The sequence below is a fragment of the Harpia harpyja genome, chromosome 14 (assembly GCF_026419915.1).
Source record: "Harpia harpyja isolate bHarHar1 chromosome 14, bHarHar1 primary haplotype, whole genome shotgun sequence".
NCBI lineage: Eukaryota > Metazoa > Chordata > Aves > Accipitriformes > Accipitridae > Harpia > Harpia harpyja.
In genome coordinates, this window is record NC_068953.1 from 16,693,783 (window position 1) to 16,716,481 (window position 22,699).

Consider the following 22,699-nt stretch of genomic DNA (forward strand, 5'->3'; position numbering starts at 1 on the left):
TGTCATCCAGCAAGTTCGCTGGGCCAGGGCCTCCCTGTGGCTAAGCTGCTACCTGCCTGGAGGTAAATTAGTTATTTCCTTGCCTGTAGGAGATGCTTAATGGTGGAAAATAAAGCCTAAAATGTGAAGTTAAGACACACATAAAAATCCCGGCCAAACAAGTCCATTGAAAGACCTAACTTCCTGACAAGGAAATGCTCTTCTAATTCAAATGGGGAAACTGGGGTAAAGGATGAAGTAATTGGGTTTTAACCCTGGGTAGCAGCTCTAAGGCTTCCTGTGGGTTGAACTCAGTCTCTCTCAAACCACAGACTCCAGTCAATTCTCAGTTTTAGTGCAAATTAACCAAATCAAGTAAGCTTACCCCCTTAAGGGAAAAAAAAGAAAATCCAAAGAAATCCCAGCAAGCGGTCTTGTATTTTTTACTGTGACCACTATCAGAAGAAGCTAGTGTCCCGGGCCAACCTTCACTTCTTAAACACTGTTTTAAAATACATCAAAACAGACACGTTTCTTAATGTTCTCATCGCACACATCAAAGATAGAAGCGGTCAAAATTGAACTGGCCTCCCCAGGAGCAGAACCAGAGCCCCACGTGCAGTCCCACTGTCACAGAGCACCTTGCAAGCCACAACTGTCCTTCCCCTGCACCCTAAAACTGGTAAGATGGGGCTGCTGTCCTCAAACCAGACTGAATTCCCAAAGCCCTCGGAACTAATGGATAATGACGCCTGAAGCTGCACTTCTCGCAGCAAAAAACTCAGCTCACTCTTCTGCTGACAGCCACGGCAGCGTCTTGCTTCTCATGGATCCCAGACCACTTAGGACTTAATAAATTAAACCCAGCATACTGATATCCACCTGGAAGATGATACACGCAGGATGTATGAGAGCACAATTCTGTATCGTCAGAGGAGGAAAGGTGGTTTTACAAACAAGCTAACAATTCGCACACACCAGACGCCTTTCCCAAGACTGAAGGTACAGCAAGCCCAACGACAGTGCCTGCCTCGCCCGGGGACGTGCTCCAGAAAACAGTCCTGCCACAATCAATTTCATACCCTCACTCCAGCTCATTTTGGATTAAGCATTATTCAGCAATATTCAGATTCACCTTTTACCTTAACCCAAAGGAACTCGATAGACCTAAAAATCTGCTGTATCTGCCTAGTTCATCAGGGCAGTAAAACCTGCTTGGCTGAAGAGCAGTTGAGTGATGTTCTCTGGGATTTGGTCATAAAGTTAATAGTTTTGTTTAGGATTTGCTCTGGACTGGGCACAGAGACACAATGAAACAACATGTTCCAGCACATAAATATCCTGTATTATTTACTTGTAACAATTTGACACAGATTTTTTATTTTTTATGTGAATAAAATTTAGTACATTGAATAGCTTTTTGGAGGTCTGTCTCCAGCTGAAGAAGAAATCTGGCTGACCTGTGCTGCTTCAAGATCAAACATTCACTCGTTCAGTGCATAACGTACATGCCAGACAAAGGGTCCATGCGCAGCGCTGCAGGATCCAGAGGGATTATGGTAGTCTATAATATGGTGGGGGTTTTTTTTAATGTAGTTTTCCTAAAAATAATTTCACCCAAAGAGGATGAGAGGACTTCCCAAATTCAAAAGTTAAATGACTAAGAAAAAATGTGTAATGATTCCTGTAAATTTTATAGACTCTTAAATCATGTCTTGCATGCAGAGCCAGATTCCTTTCCGGTCACATGAGTACACAAGGTAAATAAGCTTTGCAATTATTAGCAATTATCTCTGAAGTGATTAATTTTCACAGGCGGTATTTTTATGAAACTATACAAATCAGGTTAGCATATATCAGTGCGATAGTTATATTAGTTTTCTCTTTTAATGAAATAAAACTGTTGAATAAACAATTATGTTCCAGTGCTTATAAATATTAATATAAATCTTGGTCAGCTTTCAAAAGAAAGCTATTTTTCGAAAGACTTATTTGTCCCATAATATATTTAACGAGCCATTGTATTATCACTCAAAAGTGCATCAATTATACCTTGATAGAGGCAATTATACACAAAACAAATTATACACCCGTATGATTATCAAGAAGCTTGATAATATTCCCTAGCAGTAATCTTTGCATCACATGTTCCTGTACCTCCTGCACGGTGTTAGGTAAATCCAACATGACAACCTCCGTCGCTGGAGCCACCAGCTGAGCTCTCCCCGTGGGCTGCCTCCCCCTTGCCCAGACCAGGCTGAGACCTCCGGGCTCTCTCCAGGGCTCTCTGCTTCTGCCTGTAAAATCCAGGTGCAGCAGCAAAGGGAAGTGAGGAGCAACCGCCAGAGCACAGGGCTATTGCTGGGTAAGCAGAGGTCTAACTCTGGAAATGCTTTAAAATTACAGGTTTTGGTCCCCTGTGCATTACCAGCTCAGCTGTTCTAACTCCTGCCTTTCATCCAACAATGCTCACATCTCTATGCTGTACAGACTCCCACTTCTTGCTCAGCTGATGTTTTATTCTCCCCAGACACCCCCATCCTATTCCCTTATGAAAAGAAAAACATTCTTCAATGCGAGTGGGACCAGAAGCTAGAGAGCTTCAGAGGTGATGGCTCTACCATCAGTCACACCTTCAGACCAAGGGTCCATCTAGCCCAGTATCCTGCCTCCAGAAACACCCAGGAGAGGATGTCTTGACATGGCAGTCATGAATTTCTCAGCCATCACCCTCAACACGGTGTCAAACACCTTTTCTGAACAGCACAGCTGCCTGTAGGCAGCTTCACACCCGTGTTAAACACTCAGTACCAAACAGTGCTTGTAAGGAAGCCCGTGTTGTCACCTGGCAGGTGCAGGTATTTCTTCCTCCATTTACCTTTGATGCCACAAATGAGGTTAGAGAAAGAGCCCGGCTGTGAGTATGGGACGGAGGTGTCCGGTGCAAGGAGGAACGGACGGTGCCCCCCATGCTCTGTGCTTGGGGCTGCATCAGCCGCCAGGCAGTCACATCGCCCACACAGGCAGGAGCTTGGCTCTCCCATGGGAATTAATTTTCCAGGACTTACCTATGCACCAGAATTGGTCAAAAAGAAAAAAAGCTATTCTGGAGGAATGTCCCACGGAGAGTTCCAGAATAACTCTCTCTGGGTAATGACTAAAAATAGCTGAATTTAAAATGTAGGCAAACTCTAGTCTCTCAATCCCACATCTGTCAGGCACTTGGGTTTAGTGTAAGGCTGTGTTAAATGGATATTTGAGGTTTTAATCTCCAAAATAATGCCACTTTCAAGGTGAAAACCTTAGTTAGGGAGCCCCTGGGAGAGCTCTTGCTCGTGCCTTTGCCAAGGAGTCTTGGCTATTGGTCTAAACTGATGACAAGGACATCTGTGTCACCAGATGACTGGTGTTATCCACGTTCACTTGCCTCCCCGATTCCTCCGTAAGGCAGACCTGATGAATGCCTATTGCTTTGGAAAGTATTAGCACTTCTCTCCCTTTTACAGAAAAAGTTAAGATTATTTTAAATATTTCTTGTGGTGAAATAGCAACTCTACTAAAAGCATTTCGTAATCTGTTCCCAGCTTTAAAGCTGTATGTACAAAAACCAGTGCAATATGTTTCGCTCTTGAGAAAATTTTAAATAAACATTTTCTCAGAGAGCGTAGGAAAATAAACTCCTCCTCATCCATACCATACATGTATTGTTTAGGGTGTCTCCTGTGGAGCAGCATAAATACTATCTAGACCTGAAGCCTAATGCCCATGTGGTTTTTCTCTGTGCAGAGGCTCTGGCATGAAGCTCAGGGACATCGAGCAGAGCCCAATAACAGCCAGGCTCACAGCCATGCAGATGCCCATCGACCCAAGGGTCTGCAGGGAGGAGGGAAGCAGCGAGGTGGGCAGGAGCCGGTCGTGGCGCTCAGCCATGTCCATCATGATGGCCTCCATCTGGAAGTGCGTGCCGATGATCCCACAGACGTGGAAAACTTGGTGGCTGTGCCCTGTAACAAAGCCAAAAGCACTCACGAAGAAACTCCTTGGGCTTCATTAAGACACCGCCGTGAGGGCTCAGCAGACCTTCTGCCTAGCATCCATTGCCTTTAAATATTTATTCTGCTAATTTCTGTGGCTTTTATCATTGCACCACCAGAGCACAGAGATCTTCCTTTCCAAAACGCAGCCAGCTGTAATGGAAGCAAGGGACATGCAGCTTGCTGCTGCGGTCCTGGCACATGTGATGTGCTAAGGAGCATTGTGCTTGTGCATGGCGTGGAGGGGGGAACAGGGAAAACCCCAGTGTGGCCAGGACTGCCATCCAGTCTCCTTGGTGGCTGCTCCTGCAGTGCCCTGACATGGCACTGTGAAGCACTGCTGTGCCACAGGTGAGTTTTTTGCATGAGAAATGAGCGCTTTGTGGTCAAGAAACCCTCTGTGAAACGTTTTGAAAACAGCACACTTCCGGAGCTGTTCCCACTTTACCTAGGCAGGACTGCTCTATCTTGTATGTAAAACATTTTGAATTTCCAGCAGGGAATATATTATAACCTCTGGGAGTCACTCATGCATTAATGCGCTTTCATCCTGAAAATAATGAGAAAACAATGCCAACTTACCCTTTCAGCACTTACCAATATAATCAAAGTGTCCTGGCGCAAGTCTCTCTGGCAGATGGCTAGCGAAGATGAAGCAAGTGAGGAAGGCAAAGATGGTGTGCTTGTAGTGGACCAGGATCGCAGCCTCCGTGCAGCTCTCTGCCGCACACAAGTAGAACTGCAGCAGCAGAGAGGCATCCGTGCAGGGGTACCGTGCAAAGGAAAGAGGGGAACAACACATTTCTAAAGGAGGCAGTGCCATTCCCTGAGCCCCCATCGTCTCTGGCTGCCCATCACCCAACACCAGGGCACACGGTGCAAGACCCAGGGCTCAATACAAGAGCTGTCGCCTCCATTTCATGCAAGTCCCAGCCCTGCACATCCTGTCCTTAGACCTCACTGCAGCAAAATTCCCACCCCGCTCCAGTTTAGGAACTGGAAAACTTGCAGCTTTCAAAGGCAGTAACTTTCCAGCATGGGCAAAGTTTGAACGTAGCGCTTTGAAGTGGAAGGAATCTGCCTATCAGTAGGTGCAGGAAAAAATAACCAAATCTCTTTTCCTGCCCGAGTTTGTTTTCCTTTGAAAAAAAAGAAGGCTGGCATATTTTCCCAAATATTTCCAGACTAAGATGAAGCAGCTGATATTTCCAACCCTGCAGCAAGCAAATGTCTCGGTGCTGTGAATATGGGCCGTGGGAGGCATACCCTGTAGAAGAGAGGGATGCTGTCGAAGAGGTATGGGTACACAAAGGCCAGGGTGCGGGAAGCCTTGCTGAACCTGGGCTGCTCCACCTCCAGAAACCTAGAGGCAAACAGAGAAGGTATTTGACATGGCACAGCACAGCAGATTAGGCTAACGTAAGCGCTGGATTCTGTTTGTCAGTCATTTGCTAGGGACCGTGAATTGCAGTATATAGGCTGCACATACATCCTTCCACAGACGACTGTGAATTCAGCCAGAGCAGTGCGGTTTTTGTCTGCTGAGAGTATTAAAGCTGTGACCACCCTCAGCTCATGTGGCTGAACCTTCCCTGGCAGAACCCTGAGCTGGGGGAGGAAGGATTTAGGGGCCACCTTCCCCTGTTCTATGCTCTGACTCTCGCAGGTGCATCCCTGCAGCTCTGAAAACAGTCTTTTTTACACCATCCTGGAGTGGCTGATTTTGCTTCCTTCACCATTGCTCATTAACCATTACCCATCAGCAGGTAGAAGCAGAGCTGGTCTTTAAACAGCTGCTGCCCCTGCAGTTGTTTTTAACTGAGTTTTCACTCTTGGTTTTGAATCCAAGCTTTCTGAGCACAGCAATCAAGGAGAATACATCTGCCTTGGTTTGGAAGGCTTTGTAGGTAATGCAGCATTCAGGATGTGATTGTCACTGTTTGTTAATTAAGCTGTACTGCAGCTTATGTCTGAAATGCACGACATGTCGCAGCATCCTTCTTTTTTACATCCTGCCAAGACTTTGCGATTGTCATTTCAGAGAATGCATGGAGAGAGTTACTGAAATCACAAAGTAAATTAATTAAACAAGTTACTTTTTAATGACATCACCATTATAATGGAAGAAGCAGCCTGTTGGTTATAATCATACCATGTATGAGGAGGAAAGTGTATGTCTGGACAGGGAATACTATTCTGCATTTTGTTCCCCAGGAAATCACGCTGCTGAAATGTAGGACATACTTCATAGCTGAAATCACAAAATAATTGACCACCCAGGTCCCCCAAAAAGCCGTTATAAAACCTGGAGCTGGGTTGCAAGCCCTGTGCCAAGCCCCAGGCCTGCTCTTGCCGCATGGAGAACACAACTCAAATGAAACCTGGAAACAGAAAGCCCAGGGGAGCCTCGGAGATGCCCAGCAGCACATGCTGGCACAGCCGCCAACCATCCTGCTCCATGCAGTGTCTCCAGCCGCCCGCGGCAAGACCGGCACGGTCAACGCGCCCGACACCAATACCTGCCCCTCCAGCCACAGGGGCAGTTGGGGGGCAGCAGGGTGGCTGTCGGGATGCTCCCTCCCACGAGGAGGGCTTCAGCAGTGAGCCCATCACCCTGCCCTCCCGCTGCAGCCACGGGAGCTCCAGACCAGGAATGGAAAACCTCTCCCTCCGATGCCTTCCTGCTGGGAAAGACCAACTTTTGTAGGGTTTTAGCCCAATGTGGAAACAGGGTGATTAACTTGAGCAGAATTACAACAGACCTGCCCACAAAGCAGAAGGGCTCAGTCAATATGACCCAAAATACAGGTTGAAACCCCAACACTTCAACTTATGCTCTAGAGCCATTAACTGCATAAGGGCTTTCCTCTTGCTCCTCCTGGGTTTGGCCTTCCACCATGGCTTGTGGCTTGCTCAGAAGACATCACGATGATGCTGAAGATGCCTCCTGCTCTATTTTTCTGCTGTATTTCTGCATGATTCCTGCTGCATTTTCCTACCGTGGTTTCACCTGCCCAGGGCTGTACTTCCATCCTGCTCGCCTGATGCTGCACGGTGCTGTGCTCACCCTTGCCACACATCTTACCACTCCTTCGGCCATGTACTGATCCAACCTGCACTCCTCTGTTGCCAAAACAGACCCACTGTATTGCAGCCTGGGCGCATGGCCAGGCGCACGGTAACCCCGGGGACAGTGCCCTATTCACAGAGGATGGCGTGAGATGTAGCAGAGTTCAAGTGTACTCTGTTCTCAGCGTGAAAAACCCATACAGGTTTTTCTGCTTTCATGGGGATGTCCGCAGGGAGATGTCAAATTGTCAAGCATAAAAGAAACCTTTTGTGCATCTGCTCATCCTGCAGTGGGGGGGGATGCAGTTGGATGCTCTCTATTTCAGTGTGACAGAGGTATCTAGCATCACGTAAAGGATAAACACACTTATTTCATCCATCTGCATACGTTTCCCTGTTTGGCAATTCAATGTTCCTAGGGCACAGGATGCAAAAACCAACCATACAAAAATTCTTACTGTCGGCTCATCAACCACCCATCTAGGATTGGAAAATTTTCCTGAGAAGTTGGTAAAATTTGGTGCAGCAGCTTAGCAAATGCCTTTCTTCAGATGCCCCACTGCAAGCCCCTGCCTTCACCACGTTGCTGCATCCTCCTCTGCATTAACCCATACTCCCATCGACCTTCACAGGGTGCGTGCAAGAGGCTGAGCATACACTGCTGCTGCATTTGGCCATGGTGCAGAAGCTCAGCTGGGCTCAGGAGCCCTTCCCTCAAAAGAACCTCTCTGAAACGGCCAGGCGTGCTGCTCACCTCTCTCTCCTCAAGTGACTCCAGTCCCTGGCAGTGCCACGTGCACCCAGGGCCGCTGGCAGCCACGGACCCTCCCCGTTCCTGAAGAGAACCCTGCCCAAGGTGTGGTTGGCGGAGCAGCCCCAACAGCATTGCTGTGCTGCTGCTGAGCCCTCGGTGAGCCGGGCAGGAGCGGGAGTGCCTGGACAGGTCCCCTCTGAGCACAACCGGCTCGGTAGCATCACTGCCCATTGCACAATTCGGTTTTGGGTCTGCTCCCATCCAACCGCCCCCACCTTGGAGGGACCTTTTGGCTGGTGTGACACAGCTGAGATGCTCACACGCATGGGGTGTGCAGAGGGGCACGGGACAAGAGCAGCTGCCATGGGGATGCTGGCAGCCCAGTGTGCCGGGGCAGCATCCCCATGGCTAATGTGGTCTCCAGACATGACCCGGTGTGCGCGGGGTGCAGTGACGAATTACGGGGGCTCATTCTCTGCTCACTACCGTGGGGGCAACCCAGCACCATTGCTGGCCCCCACTGGTATGGTATAGTCAGTATTCCTGCTCACCCAGGGATGCTTTGTTGATTTTTTTTTTTTTAAGCCTACATTTGATGGATTTACTACTTCTTTAATGAAAATTACTGAGACAACATGAACTGCTATTCTATTACATAGCGATAGTTGTATGTGTTTCACATACCTGTACTTACAGTTTTGTAGTAGATAGATGCTGACAATTAAATTTGCAGATCAAGAATTTTTTTAACAATCCAAATTAATCTGGAACTGATCTCAAGTTGCTGATATTTCCTAAGTGTTATCTTCAAGTGGTAAGTACTAGGATTAGCACATGGTCAGTGAGCTTCGTTTGCTAAGCCCATCTAATGAGACAATAAAGAGACGCACAAGACAAAAATAAGAGGGGGAAAAGAGAAAAAGAAAGAGAAAGAAATGAGGAATATAAGGAAAAAATACCAAGCCCCAACTGGCATCATCCACTGAGTGATCCAAGAGAGACCCTTGAGTTTGCAGTACTGCTCAGTAATACCAAGGATAGGTCCAAATCTTCTACCCCAGGGAGAAGACTCCAGTGAGTAACCCACAGACTAAAAGGCAAGTAAATCCTCCTGTACTCAACAGACACTTAAATGAGCCAAATTTGCAGGATCTGCAAGGAATATTGAGATCTTGGCACTCTCCCTCTTGGGAAAACATGGCGATGCTCAGCTGCATCCCACCCTGCTGCATCCCACCCTCTTGCAGCAGAGCCAGCCAGGCAGCGTGATTTCTTCCTGCTGTGTTTGCCAGGGCATGGGAGCATCTTTCTCCCTGCCGAGGCAGCAGCATCGAAACACAGCACTGTGCTGGGGGGGTCCTGGGGGGGCTGCCCAGGCCACGGCAGCCAGGGAGGAAAAGACCCCTGGGGTTACGTGATGCTGCGACAGGTGACCACATGCCAAAGACACCCCAAAATACAATGACACCCCAAAATAGAAGGAAGGAATAATGCCAAATTATTTGCACCGCTTGTGAAAACAGGAATTGTACATTTTGCAAAGCAAACTGTGTGTCGTCGCAATGACAGACATGAGTGCTTTACAAACACAGCCTTCAGGGGGGTATCTACCATGAATTAAGCAAAACCCAATCCAGCTAGAGATCTAGCACAGCATGTATCACTGGAAATCAGCCAAAGAGTTTAGACATTTGAGTTATTCCAAACAAATTGTCGAATGCCATTCAGGAACAAAATACCGCGCACACAATGCTGCTCATGCTTTAAAAATGAAGCAATCGGCTGCGAGAATGTTGAAGTTCCTCCTCTGCAAATCTGTTATACACACATATACACACACACACGCACATATAAACACACCCTCACGCACACAGCACTTAGGCTGATACATGCCTTCGGCAGGACTAACATCATGTTTAAACCTAAAGACATGCTTAAATGTTGGGGGCACTGGAGCCCACCCCTTTTTGCAGGTTATGTTAGAAAAACAACGGCATGAACAAGGTGCTGGAGGTGGGTATCTTCCTGCCAGGCATACACCATACAAAATTACCTTTTGAACTTTCAAAAATTAAAGCTACTTCATTTGTTTGCATTTTTGATCATCAAACTCTCCTAGTGCCCACATGCAACACACTTCCAAAGCCAAAAGTCCTCTTCTTTCCCTTCCTAAGCAGAACGCTCATATTGTTACAATACAGCCTGTAATTGAAAAGCTTTATTAATAATACTAATTAATGATTATGCTGTAGTCATCATGGCAGATAAAGCAGAGGCTTACCTGGAATAGCAGGACAGACTGGTGCTAACGACAGTGTTAAACACCGCAATGGGGATGTAGCAGTGGTGGAAAGTGCTGTTGATCCATTCTGCTGGGAAAATGTATGCCGAGTATGCCAGCGCAGACCCTGGAAATATAGGAGGTGCTCAGTTAGTTCCAGGTCCTGCCAGGACCTTCAGCATCCTCCTGGGCACAGCTGTGAACCTTCAAATTGGCACTTGGCATTGGGTTCTCTCAAGAAAGGGAGATATGAATTAAGGTAGAGGAGCGGCTAAGTAGCTATGGAGAGCATGAGGCAGACGCCCCGACAGCCAGCTCCTGCAGACGCCTTTCCCTGGGGAGCCGGAGGCATGTTGTGCCATGCAAAGACCCCGGCTGCTGCTGCTTACTCGGGGCTTGCAGCCCAGCAAGGTGCCACCGACTTCACTGACAGCATTTGTCTTTAATGTGTTTTTTTTCCTTATTCTATTTACTACAAAGACCGAAGAGTGTCACACAGCCAGGCCTCTGTCCCAGGGCTGCCCAGTATGAAATCCAGCCCCAAATTATTATTTGTGGCAGCGTCAGAGATGCTTCACTGTCCCTCCCAAGCACCAGGCTGCAGGGAGGAGGAAGAGGAGGAGTGGAAACTACACGCAAGCAGCCACCAGCTCTGCTTGTCTGGTGGGTACGAGCCATCTGAGCACTCGGGATTCAGCCCCATCCCTGATGCCTCCCTGTGCTTCAGCTCCTGCTGCCCCGGGGAAGTGCTGGGGTCTGGCACCCCACCAAAACCTCCGCAGACATGCCCGTCCCTACCCAAGCTGTACATGCTGAGAGCCGCGTAATCGAAGAAGTAGCAGATGTGCCGGGCGCGGGTGGACATGGTGCTGAAAGTGTGGGCGCAGCTGGAGGCGAGGGGGTAGATGCAGCAGGTCAGCAGGTAGGCGAGGAGGGGCCAGGCGTGGGGGTCCTCCCGGCCCCCTGGCCCCCGCAGCCGCCCCACCAGGGTCCATACGAAGTACCTGTGGGATGGAGGAAGGTGAGCATTGCACCCTTGGGTGTCCCCTGTCCCTGGTCCCCTAGCCTTGCTCCCACCACAGAGACCCACCACCTCCTCCCACAGATGCTGAAGACCCGGAGCATGGTACCTACCAGGCAGGTACAAAATGCGTCCAGATATTTAGGGTCTCATTCGTCATTTGGAAGACGCTGAGGAGGCAGTCTGCTGCCGAGCTTCTGGGGGGGCGATACCCAAAGAGGATCCCCTGCTCCTGGTACCCCTGCAAGGCAAAGACTGGTACTGGTGGCAGTCGGAGGAGAAGGAAGGAAGGCTGCCGAAAGGCTGCCTGTGATTCAGGACCCAGGACCCTGCTACGAGGACAGAACCATGTCCCCTCTGCCATGGGAGGTGGTCCTGGGGAGGGGCTGCCCGTCACCTCCCAAAATCCCGCCAAGCTTTGGACTTAGGGAAGAAAAGCTCCCCTCTGACCTTAGGCACTTGGTTGATGCTAAGCAGCCGGGGTAACTTGAGGCTCAGCATTGCGCAGGTCAGGGCTCCAGCTCCAAGGGACGTTTTCGGCTCGGCTTCCCTGGGGACGAGCCCCGGCAGTGCCTCACACCCCGCCTGGCTGCATCTCACACCCTGCTGGGGAAGCGATGGTATGGGGACAGGGCTGCCCCGTGACGGCCGAAGCGATGCTCCTCGAGCTCAGGATGGGTGGCCTGGGGGAGACAAGCATTCGTGGGGACATGGCACAGTGTCTCCATGCGGGGTCCCAAACCCGCACGTGGCTAAATGCTTCCTGGGGGCTTCCCATGGCATGGGGAGGGGAGACGGCATCCATCCCTGCAGGGGATGTTGGGATCCCTCCCTACCACCTGTATCCGAAAGGGGCAGGGGGACAAGGACAGCATGTCCCTGTGCCCACCACCCCGAGGGACTGACCCCCGCTATTATCACCCCAACAGAGCCAGGGGTGATGCAGGAACAAGCGCCCGTGTCCCCAGAGCACCTCAAAGTTGCACAAAAAGCCCTGGGCATGGGCTGGGGGGCTGGGGGGTGCAGGCAGGTCCCCTCACGGAAGCCGGGAGGACATGGGGTCCCAGGCAGCACATGGGCTGGTTCCCCCCTGCCAGCTCCCCATCGAACGTCCTGGTACATCGACGGTGCAGCCCCTCCGGCCCCAACGCCTCCCTCTCTTACCTGCTGATGGCTTTGGCAGCGCTGCCTCTCCCCCCTCCACCTCCACCTCCGGTCTGTGAAATAAAGGTGAAAAAGAAAATCATCATCTCCTGTGCCCTTCTGCAAGGGAGCACCTGGCCCAGGGGAAGCTGGGTGAGAAGGGAGCCCGAGGCTCGGCTTGTGAGATCAGCCTCCTGAGAGCTGCTCCTGGGATGGCGATTCGGCTGCCCCAGCTGTCCCATAACTTCACATCGGGACACACCGAGTTTCAGCCATCAGCATGCATTGCCAGTGCTGCACAGAGACTGGCTAGTCCCAAATAAACCCCTTTGCTGCCCTTTCCTGGCCCCTGGCATTACCCTTCGTCTTCCCCTGCTCTTCCTCCCCGCCCATACTCTACCCCTCCTCGAGGCCAAGCAGCTCTGGTACGACACGGGCAAAATGCCATGGGCCACCGTGTGCGGGGAGTGCCTGGAGAGAGGGAGGTGGCTGGGAGGTGGTTAACAGAAGGGAAAAAATTAACGAGGCAAGAGAGCAATAAACCTGACATAAAATAAAACTGGAAATGCCTTTAGTTAAAGATTAGACTTAAATCAGAGGCTTTTTTCTCGGCTGTTGAACTACAAGAACGCTGCCTTAAAGCTATGCAGAGCCTGCAGCCCCCCCCCCCCCCCCCCAGTATTCCTGCACTTCTCCATGGGGAAAAGGGACCTGAACCCTGCGGTGGCCTCCAGAGCCTCAGGACCCAGCTGGAGGGCACGGAGTGAGGGCAGGGAACGAGGGCTGTGGTTGGTTATTTGCATGCTCCAGAAATAAAGGGCAGCCTGGCACAGAGGCAGCCTTTGCCTATCCCTGCTGCATGGCTGATATAAACACAAATGAAGGTGATGATGGGATGGAACAAAAATAATGTCTGTTATCTCAGTGAAGCCAAGGAAGCCGCACAAGCTCTTCACAAAGGCACGTCGTGAGGTGCAGGAGCCCTGATTTGCAAAGAGCCCTTGGATGGGAGCCCCGAGCTGGGTGGACTTGGGTGCAACCCAGGTAAACCATGCCTAAAGCAGGGAGCTGGTCCCCTGTGCCCACCGCACACCAGGCTGCCTCTGCAGAAGGCCGTGGGAAGCACCGGGCCCAGTCTTAACGAAGAACTTGTATTTTTAAAAGCAAAATGAGTCACCGGAGCTGCGGGGTGCAGCAGCAGCCCAGGCACACCCTGCAGTCCCGTGTTTTCCTCCTCCTTCAGCTGACTTTTTCCACCCGGGGAGAAGTGCTCCCATGGCAGCGGTGTGGGATGAGGGATGCCTCCTCCTCCTCCTCCTCATCCTCATCCCCCCATGGCCATGCACAAAGCCCTGTGGGGATGTCAGGCACCGCAGGCTGCAGGTCCAGCCCAGGAGCCTTTGGTTTGTGCCGAGTTCACCCAGGGAAGGTTCCTGCCTGGCACCGGCTTTCACCCTTAAAGGCTGCGGTTTGTCTCTGGCGAGAGGAGCCCTGACATGTCCCCTGTCACCGTCCCTCCACCGCGTGTCCAGACTTGGCTCCAGCGTGCGTGGAGCATGGCTGCAGCAGCTCTCGCACGGCACAGCTCTCCCCGCCAGCACCAGCCGGCAGCCGGTGCCTTTCAATGGAGGGAAAAATATTTTTAGCTGTTAATTATTAACTTTTATGACTTACGGCGGCGCAAGGAGAGAGACTAGTTGAACTGTAAAACTAGCGTCTGGGCTCCTTTGAGTGCTCAGCCCCAGCATCAGCAACATGGGACATGCCAAGACCTTTTCCAGCAGAACAACAGAGGCTTTGTAGGAGGTTGTTATTGCTGCGGGTGGCTGCTGGTATCTGCTCCGGATCTGAGATGAGCACGCAGCTCCGAGCATACGCATAAGCTCAAGGCTTTCCAAAATCAGTGCGTCTCAGGCACGTGCTTGAGCTCTTTGCCAGACCCAGTGCTTTCATTCGTCCTCCTCAGGGGACGGCCACGTCTCAGTGCCCCGTCCCGCTCCTAAAACACTGCTGAGTGAAACTTCCATAAATTCTGCAAGCGACCAGCACAGCCACGAGCTGCTGGTGCTGTAGGAGGGCAGAGAAAAAGCAAAGTCCTGCCGGCCCCTGCAGCACTGTCCCTGTCACACACAGCTCCTTCCCACCTTCATCTTTTCACGGCGCGTGTGAAAAACTCCCAGCCTCCCGGTGCAGACCCACGGGCGAGCATCGTGCCGTGCAAACCCTCAGCATCCCTGGAGTAGCGTGAAAAGCAGCAAGCCAAAATGATTCAGGGGAAAAAGCAGAGCGGCCGGTACTTACGGCGCTGCTCCTGGGAGCGGGGCTGGGTCGGATGCTGTGTTATCGCCGGCGCTGGCTCTGGGAGACCGTATTACTCATCTGTGTACAAACACAGCCCACATGGCCCAGCCGCGTTGGAAGCCTAGTCGGGGCGTAGGCAGCCAAGCAAGCGGGCTGGGGCAGGTTTTGCCAAAACCGGCAGCCCGGCAGGAAGGGCAAGGAGGCTCTGTCAAAACCCCTGCTTGCTGCTGGCACCCGGCGGGACAGTCCCCACACCCCAGCTGGGCTCGGGGGGAAGGACGCGACGGAGGTCAGCCCTGCCGGCTGCTTTCCCAGATTAGGAGCAAATTAATTCTGGCTCGTCTTTTAGTGGAACAGGAAAAAGGCAACAAAATAAAACCGGAAATAACTGTGGCCAAACGCTCTTAGATTGTGCTCTGGATTAGCTTCAGCCGGGCTGCAAGGAAGTGGAATACAGGCAGGAAAAAATATTAACTCACAGACCTCCCTGTGCATCTTCAGCTCCCAGGCCCTTCTGCTTTAGCACTGGAAAACACCCAAAATTTGCTTAAGTGCCTCCGAGGAGACTGTAAAGTTAAAACCCTCCCGTAGACGAAGAGGGAGGTGCTCCCAAACTGGAAAGAGTTCTTACATCATTCCCAGCTGGACAGAGGACCACAGCCGGCTGGGCGATGGGGGTCCCCTCGGTCACCGCGGAGCCAGAGCCACCGGCTCTCCCCACGCCAGCGCCGGCTGCAAACCCCAGCGTGGTTCCCCTTCTCCTCCCCGGTAAAGCCTCTACTTTTACTGCAGCCGTTGGTAAAGTGTTTCACAATATCTGAATAGAGCGGTAGATTGAGGACTGTGAGTCACTGGAGAGGGATGCATGGGCATTGCTCCTGTATTACTAAGTAGTTGGAAGAACTGGAGCCCAGCGTAATGCACTGCTCACGGGTCACGGGGAGAAGCATTAAGGGTCATATGAAATCAGGGCTGGTGAATGTGCAGCACTGTCCTGCATTTTAATCACAAGGGAAAGTCTCTTGACATCAGTTTCTGGGGGTAAGCATGTTAACCCTCCTTCGCCGGCATTGCAGCACAGCTTCCCCTCGGACAACGGCTTCCCAGGGCTCTGCCATCTCCTTTTGGGTGCTGTTCCCACCATGAGGGATGCCCCAGAGCTGAGAGCATGCCCGCTTCCCAATGTCAGAGCCACGCTGGCTGACCCACTGGCGGGAGGCAGCTATGGGACAGGCACGGGGATTTGCACCAACAGGTCCAGTAACAGGTTCCTTAATGAAGGGACCCCCATGCAGAGAGCCAGATGCCACCAGCAAAACCCACACCCTGTGGCCATGACCTCTGCTACCACGAAATTCATCCCTGGCAGCAAACAAGAGCTCAGGAGATGAGCCGGGGATGCGGGGACGGATGCATGCCAGCAGAAGCCGATGCTTACGCTTCAGTGTGAGCCCATGCAAGGCTGGGTTTATAAACAGCCCTTTTATTTGGATGAAGAAAGTAAAGCTGTCCCCCGGCAGTAGAAGGAAGACAATTTCATCACAGCATTGCTCAGAGGAGGAGCTGTATCATGGATAACCGGGCACCTCTGGGTCACCCACAGCTCCTGCAGCGTTTTTTCCCCCTTGCCAGCAAATTGGCACAAAATTAGGATTTATTTTGCAGGCACGGGGCGGGTGAGGCCATGGCCGGGCTGCGCACACACACGTCTGCATCCAGCTGCAGGGCAGGGGACAGCTCGGCTCCTGGGGCAGATTGTCACTGACTTCATACCCTGCAGCCCCCGTCCCCGCAGGGCTCCGGGCCAGGAGAGAGGCGAGCAGGAGGAAAACGCTGCCTCTCTGCCCATTCCATGCTTTTGGCATTAAGCATGTGTTTTAAACCATCTCCTGGGCTCTTTTTTCCTCCAAACCATTGACTGCAGAGACCAAGATGCAGATTTACTCTACTTACCCCCTCGCCTGCCCAGGTTTATGAGCTGCAGCCAGTCAAATGAGCTGGAAAGGATGAAGTCTGCTGTTGCACCGTAATAAAACCATAAAAAACTTTAAAATTACTCCTGATTGTTTTTACACGATCATTGACACAAACCCATCAGATAATCCAGCTGCATTTATTCGCACTGGTGGCTCGTGCACTGGCAGCAGCTCTGCCTAGCAGCGGTGGAGGAGAGATTTTATACCCGAGTACTTTGACCCCGCTTTGGGCATGACCTCCAGCCCGAGGCAGGACTTTCTTCCCAGCACCGTGCCCATGTACAAGCAGCCTAGGAAACCTCATGTTTCCAAAACCAGTGTTTTCAGCACTTGCAAAGGCTGTGCCAGTCCTGCGGTGCCTCCCACGCAACTGGTGCAATGAGTTTCAAACCAGTAGAAACTTCCCAGCACTGAATGGCTGAACCCCCAGCTACGGTTTTTGCAGCAAAATAGGAACAAAGCTGAACTACAATCATGCGAGCGGGATGTCCCAGGGGTCTGGAAACCAGCAGCGAGCACAAACCAGCCGAGAGCTTTTACTGAGGGTGTTAAAAGCCAGAGAGGACGAAAAATGAAAAATTGGTATTTGAGTAGTGGCCAGATCCTGCTGACCTGCTCTGTCGTTCATGGAGAACAGTGTGAGTTGAGTGTGGCCGAGCACAGGGAGCACCGCTGATCTGGGGGGGGTCACGGCGGCTCTAGGTGCATGCTGTGGGCAAGGGGTACCTGCAGGAAAGCCCCAAACAGGGTGCCCACTGCAGGTTTTTGGGGGGCCCAGCTTGGCCCAGCAGGCAACTGCTGGAACTGGGTGCTGAGCGGTGCCAGTGGGGACATCCTGCGGCTTGGGGACAGGGACAGCACTGGCTCCGCCGCCACTTTGCCAGCAGCCCTGGAGCACCGCATGGCCTGGGGAGCACTAAGGGCACGCGCATACCCCTGCACATCATCTGTCCCCCAAGCTGCGCACAGACACGGCCCCGTGCAGCTATGCAGACCCACGCCCGCTGTGCACATCCAGCCCCAGATGTTCACAGCCACCCCTGCAGATGCGCACATCCACCTCCCAGGCGTGCACACCCCCCTGCCTACGTGCACCCCCCAGACATGCCCTTGCACTCCCCCATGCAGATGTGACCACCCCACGCAGCCCCTGCACAGCCTGGGGACAGCCACCACCCAAGGGGCAGGGGATGCTGGTGGCCCCCACGCAAGGGACCGGAGCAGAGGCCATGTCGTGGGTGCCAGCGCTAATCCCACCCGCAGTCTGAGCTCATGAATCCAGGCTGCATCCCCCCCTGCACTCACCAGCACAGCGTGCTCTGGTTTTAATCACTCCCTGGTTTTTATTTGACTTATAACTGGGCAGCAGGAGCGTAAAGGTGACTTTTCCCAGCTGGCCATACCCCAGAAAAAACGGCGTCTGTTTGCTGAACTGTGGACAAACATCCACCCTCAAAAAAAAATGACTCAGTGGGAGCTATGGAGGCACCTAGAGCTGCCTGTAAATCCCTGCCAACCTGGGGGAGAGCCACGGCAGGCTGCCGAGCCTCCAGGCACCCACACAGCCCCAGCCCTGGAAGGTGCAGGCTGAGCCCAGCTTTCAGGATGAGCCCAACTTTTAGGTTGAGCCCAGCTTTCAGGCTGAGCAGCTCGCAGGGCAGAGTCTGGCCCTCGCAAGGCTGTGCCTGGGCTGTACTCCTACCGCCCAGCTCTGCCCGGGTCTGACGCACAGGGGAGTGATGGCAAGGTGCTCCAAGCAAGTATTTCTTCTGCTTTTTTTTAGTCTTTACATTAACTGGAGAGTCTGGGCACAGACTTTCCCAAAGTTTCTGTTGAGGGGTGAAGACCAAGCGTGGGAAAGGTTCCCCCCAACCCAGAAGTGTCCAAGCACGTGAAAGCCATTGCACGGGAGGACTGAGGAGCATCCCTGGCCCCACAGCCATCAAGAGCTGCGGGTCAGGCACACAATTCCCCACAGAGCCAGGAACCAGCATGGGCAGGGGTGATCCTCCGGGATCTCTCGCCCTTGCCCTGCCCAAAACCTGCTGCATGGCCCCATCGGTCGCCCACCACCCCTGGGTGACAGGGCCAACAGTGCCCGGCACAGCAGCGGCTCCACCGGCCGGTGCTGAGCCCCTGTGCCAGATCCTGGAGGGGGGGGTCACTGCGGCCAGAGGGAGCCTGGTCTCCCGTCCTCCTCCTCCTCCTCGCAAAGGGGACCTTGTCAGGGCAGCGCTGGCTCATCCCTTCCCTCCTAGCCAGGTTACCCAGAGAGGAGCTGCTGCTGCCTCCTCTCCGTGCAGCATCGTGGCAGAGCTGCTAACAGGAGGTGCAAAGGGAGAACTGGTTAATATTTAATTTAGCCCTAAGCCCACATGTTTAATTACACACATTTAATTCTTTGCCGTGTTATTCATGGTCTACCGCAAGTGCCGCCTTTTCAGTGCAAACCCCACCGGGGGCCGACCCGGTGTGTCCCATCTCCTGCAGCCCTGCGGGGCCTGATCCTGCTGTGCCCGAGTGCCGGGCAGAGCATGTGTGGATGCCCATGGAGGATGAGGGCTCCCACTGCAACCTCTGCCTGCACTGCCTGCGCTTTGGCAGCATCATCTTTGCAGCAGGCATTGCTGCCAGCCGGGCTGGCACTGCTGGGCACAACCACAGTGCAAATACCAACAAGGGACAATTCACAAGGTGACAACTGTGGAATAGGAACGCAACGGTTTATTCTACTGCTCTGAGTTGTTTTTTCCCCATAAAAGGGAGTTAGTTGTCTATAAAGTCAGTTGTTGTGAGCTGGAGCTATTCTAAATGAAGGCAATCAGTTGTTCCAGACCTTGTGCTAGCTCACAGCAAAGCGGAGCCGAGCTCACGATGTGCCTGACTTGCAGAATTGCAAAATGTCTGTAGGTGACCCAGGGCTGCAGCATGTCCCACGGCCCCCTGCTTCGGTGGGTGTTAATGGCCCATGCTGCCAGCGGGACCCGCACACATGAGCAGCTCCCCGAGCGCACCATGAGCCCACTGGCACCAGCAGACCTCTGCTGCAGTCAGGGCAACTAAAGGCTTTACAGAAATCGTTGCAAATAACAGAGCAGGATGGGTAAAAGCAGGTGGCACTCACAAGCCGAGCAGGATCCCTGTCCCTACCCCCTTCTGCAATGGGCAGGGAAAGCTGGGGCGAGAGTGGCTGGGGGCTTTGCTACAGGATGGGGTCACTCTGGGAACACTGCTGCACCAGCAATCAACAAAAAACCCCCAAAACTTTAGAAAGTTTTAAATTCATCAAAAAAAAAAAGAAAAAATTGACATCATTAGCAGCTCCATCATCACTGTTAGCAGCTGTTGTGTGAGCAGAGGAGAAGCCCTGCTGCAGCCCCTTAATGCCTTTGGAGACCACCCCTCTCTGCCCTCCTCTCCGGAGATGCCGTCTCCCAGCCTCCTCCGCCCCGAGGAGCTGGGGGGCTCACAGCAGCAGGGTGGGGTGGGCTTTGCCCCCACGGGTCACTGCTGAGCCTGGGAGGTACCTGCGGAGCAGCTCTGGCTTTGCTCCAGCATTTCCTCCCCTCCTGCTCCACCATCACCTCCCCACCTCCCGCATCCCAGCGGAGACCCCCGCATCTGGAAAGCGATGGGGGAGCACTAAGGTGGCCGAGCCTGGGTGGAAAAAGGGGAGTTTGGCCAAAATCACCACCCTGGAACATCCCAGACAGGGAACAGGACCCCTGCCCTCTCGGCCCCTGCTCGCAGCCAGCCCCTGGTGCTGGCACAGCCCAGCTCATGCAACACATTTCTGGCTCCAGCCTCCCTTAATTAATACTTCTAATCACAAAATGAATATGCTGACGTGTTCTGCTTACAGGGCATGTGAGATGGAGGAATGTGCCAGTGCTGACATTACTGTTAAGTTTTTGGAGGACATGGGGGTACAGCAGCCCCAGCCAGGAGCAGGGATGCTGTGGGGATGCAGAGCAGAGAGGGAGGAGAGCGGCTGCAGAAAACCAGTGGGGAGGGAAGCGGGTGCCGAGGAAGAGCCGCATCATGGGAGAGGAGCCAAACCCTCGCTGGAGCACTGGGACTCCACGGGGAAAATCACCCCCAGCCCTTCCTTGCCATCCCTGGCACCCTCCTCATCATCACTTCCCTGGAGCTTCACACGCTGCTCTGCCTGCCCACGGCACCCATGGGCCCAGCTGGATACGGCTCCGCTCCACACACCACCGGGCCCAGTGCATTACAGAGAGCAATAGCCAGTATTAATATTTAATTCTCTCTAAGCAGCTCATCTCTCAGTTAAGCACCCAGCGGCCAGTCCTGCGGTCCCCGGGCAGAGGGAAATGGCATTTACCACCAGCTGCTTCTGCTGACATTTGATTGTTCAAACAAGGCCCAGGGAAAACAAAAAGCTACAGTGGAATATCAGAGCATTTAATAAGATCCAGCCAAGCCCTGTGAACACTTGGGATAAAGATGGGATTTCAATAAAAAGGCTTCTTTATGATCAAATTAATGGGTTAGTATTCCCCACCCAAGCGATGCCATTTGGATTTTCTTTTTTTCCCCTCCCAGTAATGGGCTTTGCAGAAATAAGTCTTTTTAGATGCTTCCTGCACACAAGCAGCTGACGGTGCCGCTTGGTGCTCCATGCCCGGGGGGCTCTGGCTGATTCAGTACCTTAGAGGTAACCATACAGAGGACGGTTTGATACCCCACCTGGAAAAACGCAAGGAAGGGAGGAAACCGCTGGCCCAGGGCCAGCGCAGGGTCCCTCTGGAGGGGCTGGGGAGCAGAGCGGGTTCCCGCATGGCACAGCCATGGAGTGCAGCCAGCCCCAAGCCCTCGCAGCATCCTCAGCAGGCACTGATGCCAGCGCCTGCACAACAAGCCTCTTCCCCAACATCCTCAAAAACCTCTTTTCAACACCCAGGAAGGTTCAGCCAAGATTTCACTCACAAACAGGCGCCTGGACCCAGGAAATGTGTCCGTGCACCATTTATGTCTTCCAGCGCTGGTAAAGAGGCTGCTGCCTCCTTCGCTGGAGACCTGCTGTGCAGGGAAGCCGCTCCGTGCATCAGCAGCGTTGCTCGTATTTCCTCGTCAGGGTGACAGAAAGCCACTAAACCATGATGAATCCATTTAGAAGGGAGTGCCTTAAGGCAATGGCATCACTTAAGCTCAGGAAGGCAATCAGACTGGGCTTATAAACAGGGAAAACGCTTTAGAGCAGCATTTCTGCTGACAGAGGGGGGCCAGGAGGCACACGAGGCAAGGGATGGAGCCCCAGCGGGATGGTGCAGAAAGAACACTGTACATGGAGCTTTTTCCCACTAGCAAATACTATTAATCTAGACTAAGCTAGAAAAAAAACCAAAAAACCAAGAGACACACACCTCACCTTCACCACCACCACGAACATGACCTGGTACCAGCATCTGCACATGTTGAGGGTAAGAGCAGACCCTCAGGTGCTTGAGGCCAGGCCAATACTTGTGTTTCTTCCCACACTTTGCACCAGAAGCCTGACCTTGCTGTAATTAGCTATCAAACATATCACATTGCCTCTTTAGGGACAGGAACAGCCAGCCCTCAGCAGCCAGTTGTCTGCGGTCACCCAAGTACGCTGAGAAATAAAGCACTGTTGGCATATTCACAGCACGAGGGTCCACCAATTCCCTGGTCCAAAGGCTTGGTGACACCTCGAAAGGAGCAGGAACTCCTCTGCTCTGGGGATGAACAGCCTTTTGTGGCAGCTGGCAGGAGATGCACAGAATCCATCTGTCCTGGCCAGTGCAGACAGACAGACTCCAGAGCGTGTCCTGCTCCCGGGATGGCAGCTCCGCTCGAGGCCAGCAGCATGGTGGGGTTTGACCCTTTCCAGACCAAGGCAGGCACATGTACTCCTCTCCTCTGAGATGGGAAACCCCTGAGTAGCTACAAGAGCAGGAGCAGAACCCCTCTGCTCCCCCCTCCCACCCTCTGCTCATTAGTGGTTATTACCATGGCGCAAGGTGCTCCATCCTGTTAATCTTCAGTTCAACCCAACGAGAGCTACTCAGCAAGTTGCTCAGAGATACAAATTCAACAAGATGAGCTCTTAAAATATTTACTGTCCTAAAGATTCAAGCCAGCGAGCGCCGGGAT

At 52.5% G+C, this 22,699-nt stretch overlaps 1 protein-coding gene across 6 annotated transcripts; it reads right to left on the reverse strand.

Annotated features, from left to right (window-relative positions):
• Positions 1-1,326: 1,326 nt before the first annotated feature.
• PAQR5 (progestin and adipoQ receptor family member 5) lies at positions 1,327-15,084 on the reverse strand. Of its 6 annotated transcripts, XM_052808420.1 has the most exons (10): positions 14,583-15,055; positions 12,682-12,770; positions 12,303-12,355; positions 11,589-11,821; positions 11,252-11,379; positions 10,916-11,121; positions 10,118-10,244; positions 5,280-5,376; positions 4,611-4,752; positions 1,327-3,983 (listed from the first exon to the last, which is right to left on the reverse strand). In XM_052808420.1, exons 4-10 carry the CDS (start codon positions 11,637-11,639, stop codon positions 3,736-3,738), a joined length of 999 nt encoding a protein of 332 aa, XP_052664380.1. In that variant the 5' UTR covers positions 11,640-11,821; positions 12,303-12,355; positions 12,682-12,770; positions 14,583-15,055; the 3' UTR covers positions 1,327-3,735. The 6 variants fall into 6 exon arrangements, with proteins under 6 accessions (XP_052664380.1, XP_052664384.1, XP_052664385.1 ...); XM_052808424.1 differs by lacking the exons at positions 12,682-12,770; positions 14,583-15,055 and adding an exon at positions 15,066-15,084; XM_052808425.1 differs by lacking the exon at positions 12,682-12,770 and having other exon boundaries at positions 11,589-11,744.
• Positions 15,085-22,699: the final 7,615 nt, after the last annotated feature.

What these genes read in the sequence shown, in the direction of transcription:
- PAQR5 (XM_052808424.1), bottom strand. Translation starts at nt 11,639, where the DNA reads ATGCTGAGCCTCAAGTTACCCCGGCTGCTTAGCATCAACCAAGTGCCT. An exon ending in GCATCAACCAAGTGCCTAAG is followed by an intron (nt 11,380 to 11,588) that starts GTCAGAGGGGAG and finishes TTTGCCTTGCAG; the next exon opens with GGGTACCAGGAGCAGGGGAT. An exon ending in ACGCATTTTGTACCTGCCTG is followed by an intron (nt 11,122 to 11,251) that starts GTAGGTACCATG and finishes TCCATCCCACAG; the next exon opens with GTACTTCGTATGGACCCTGG.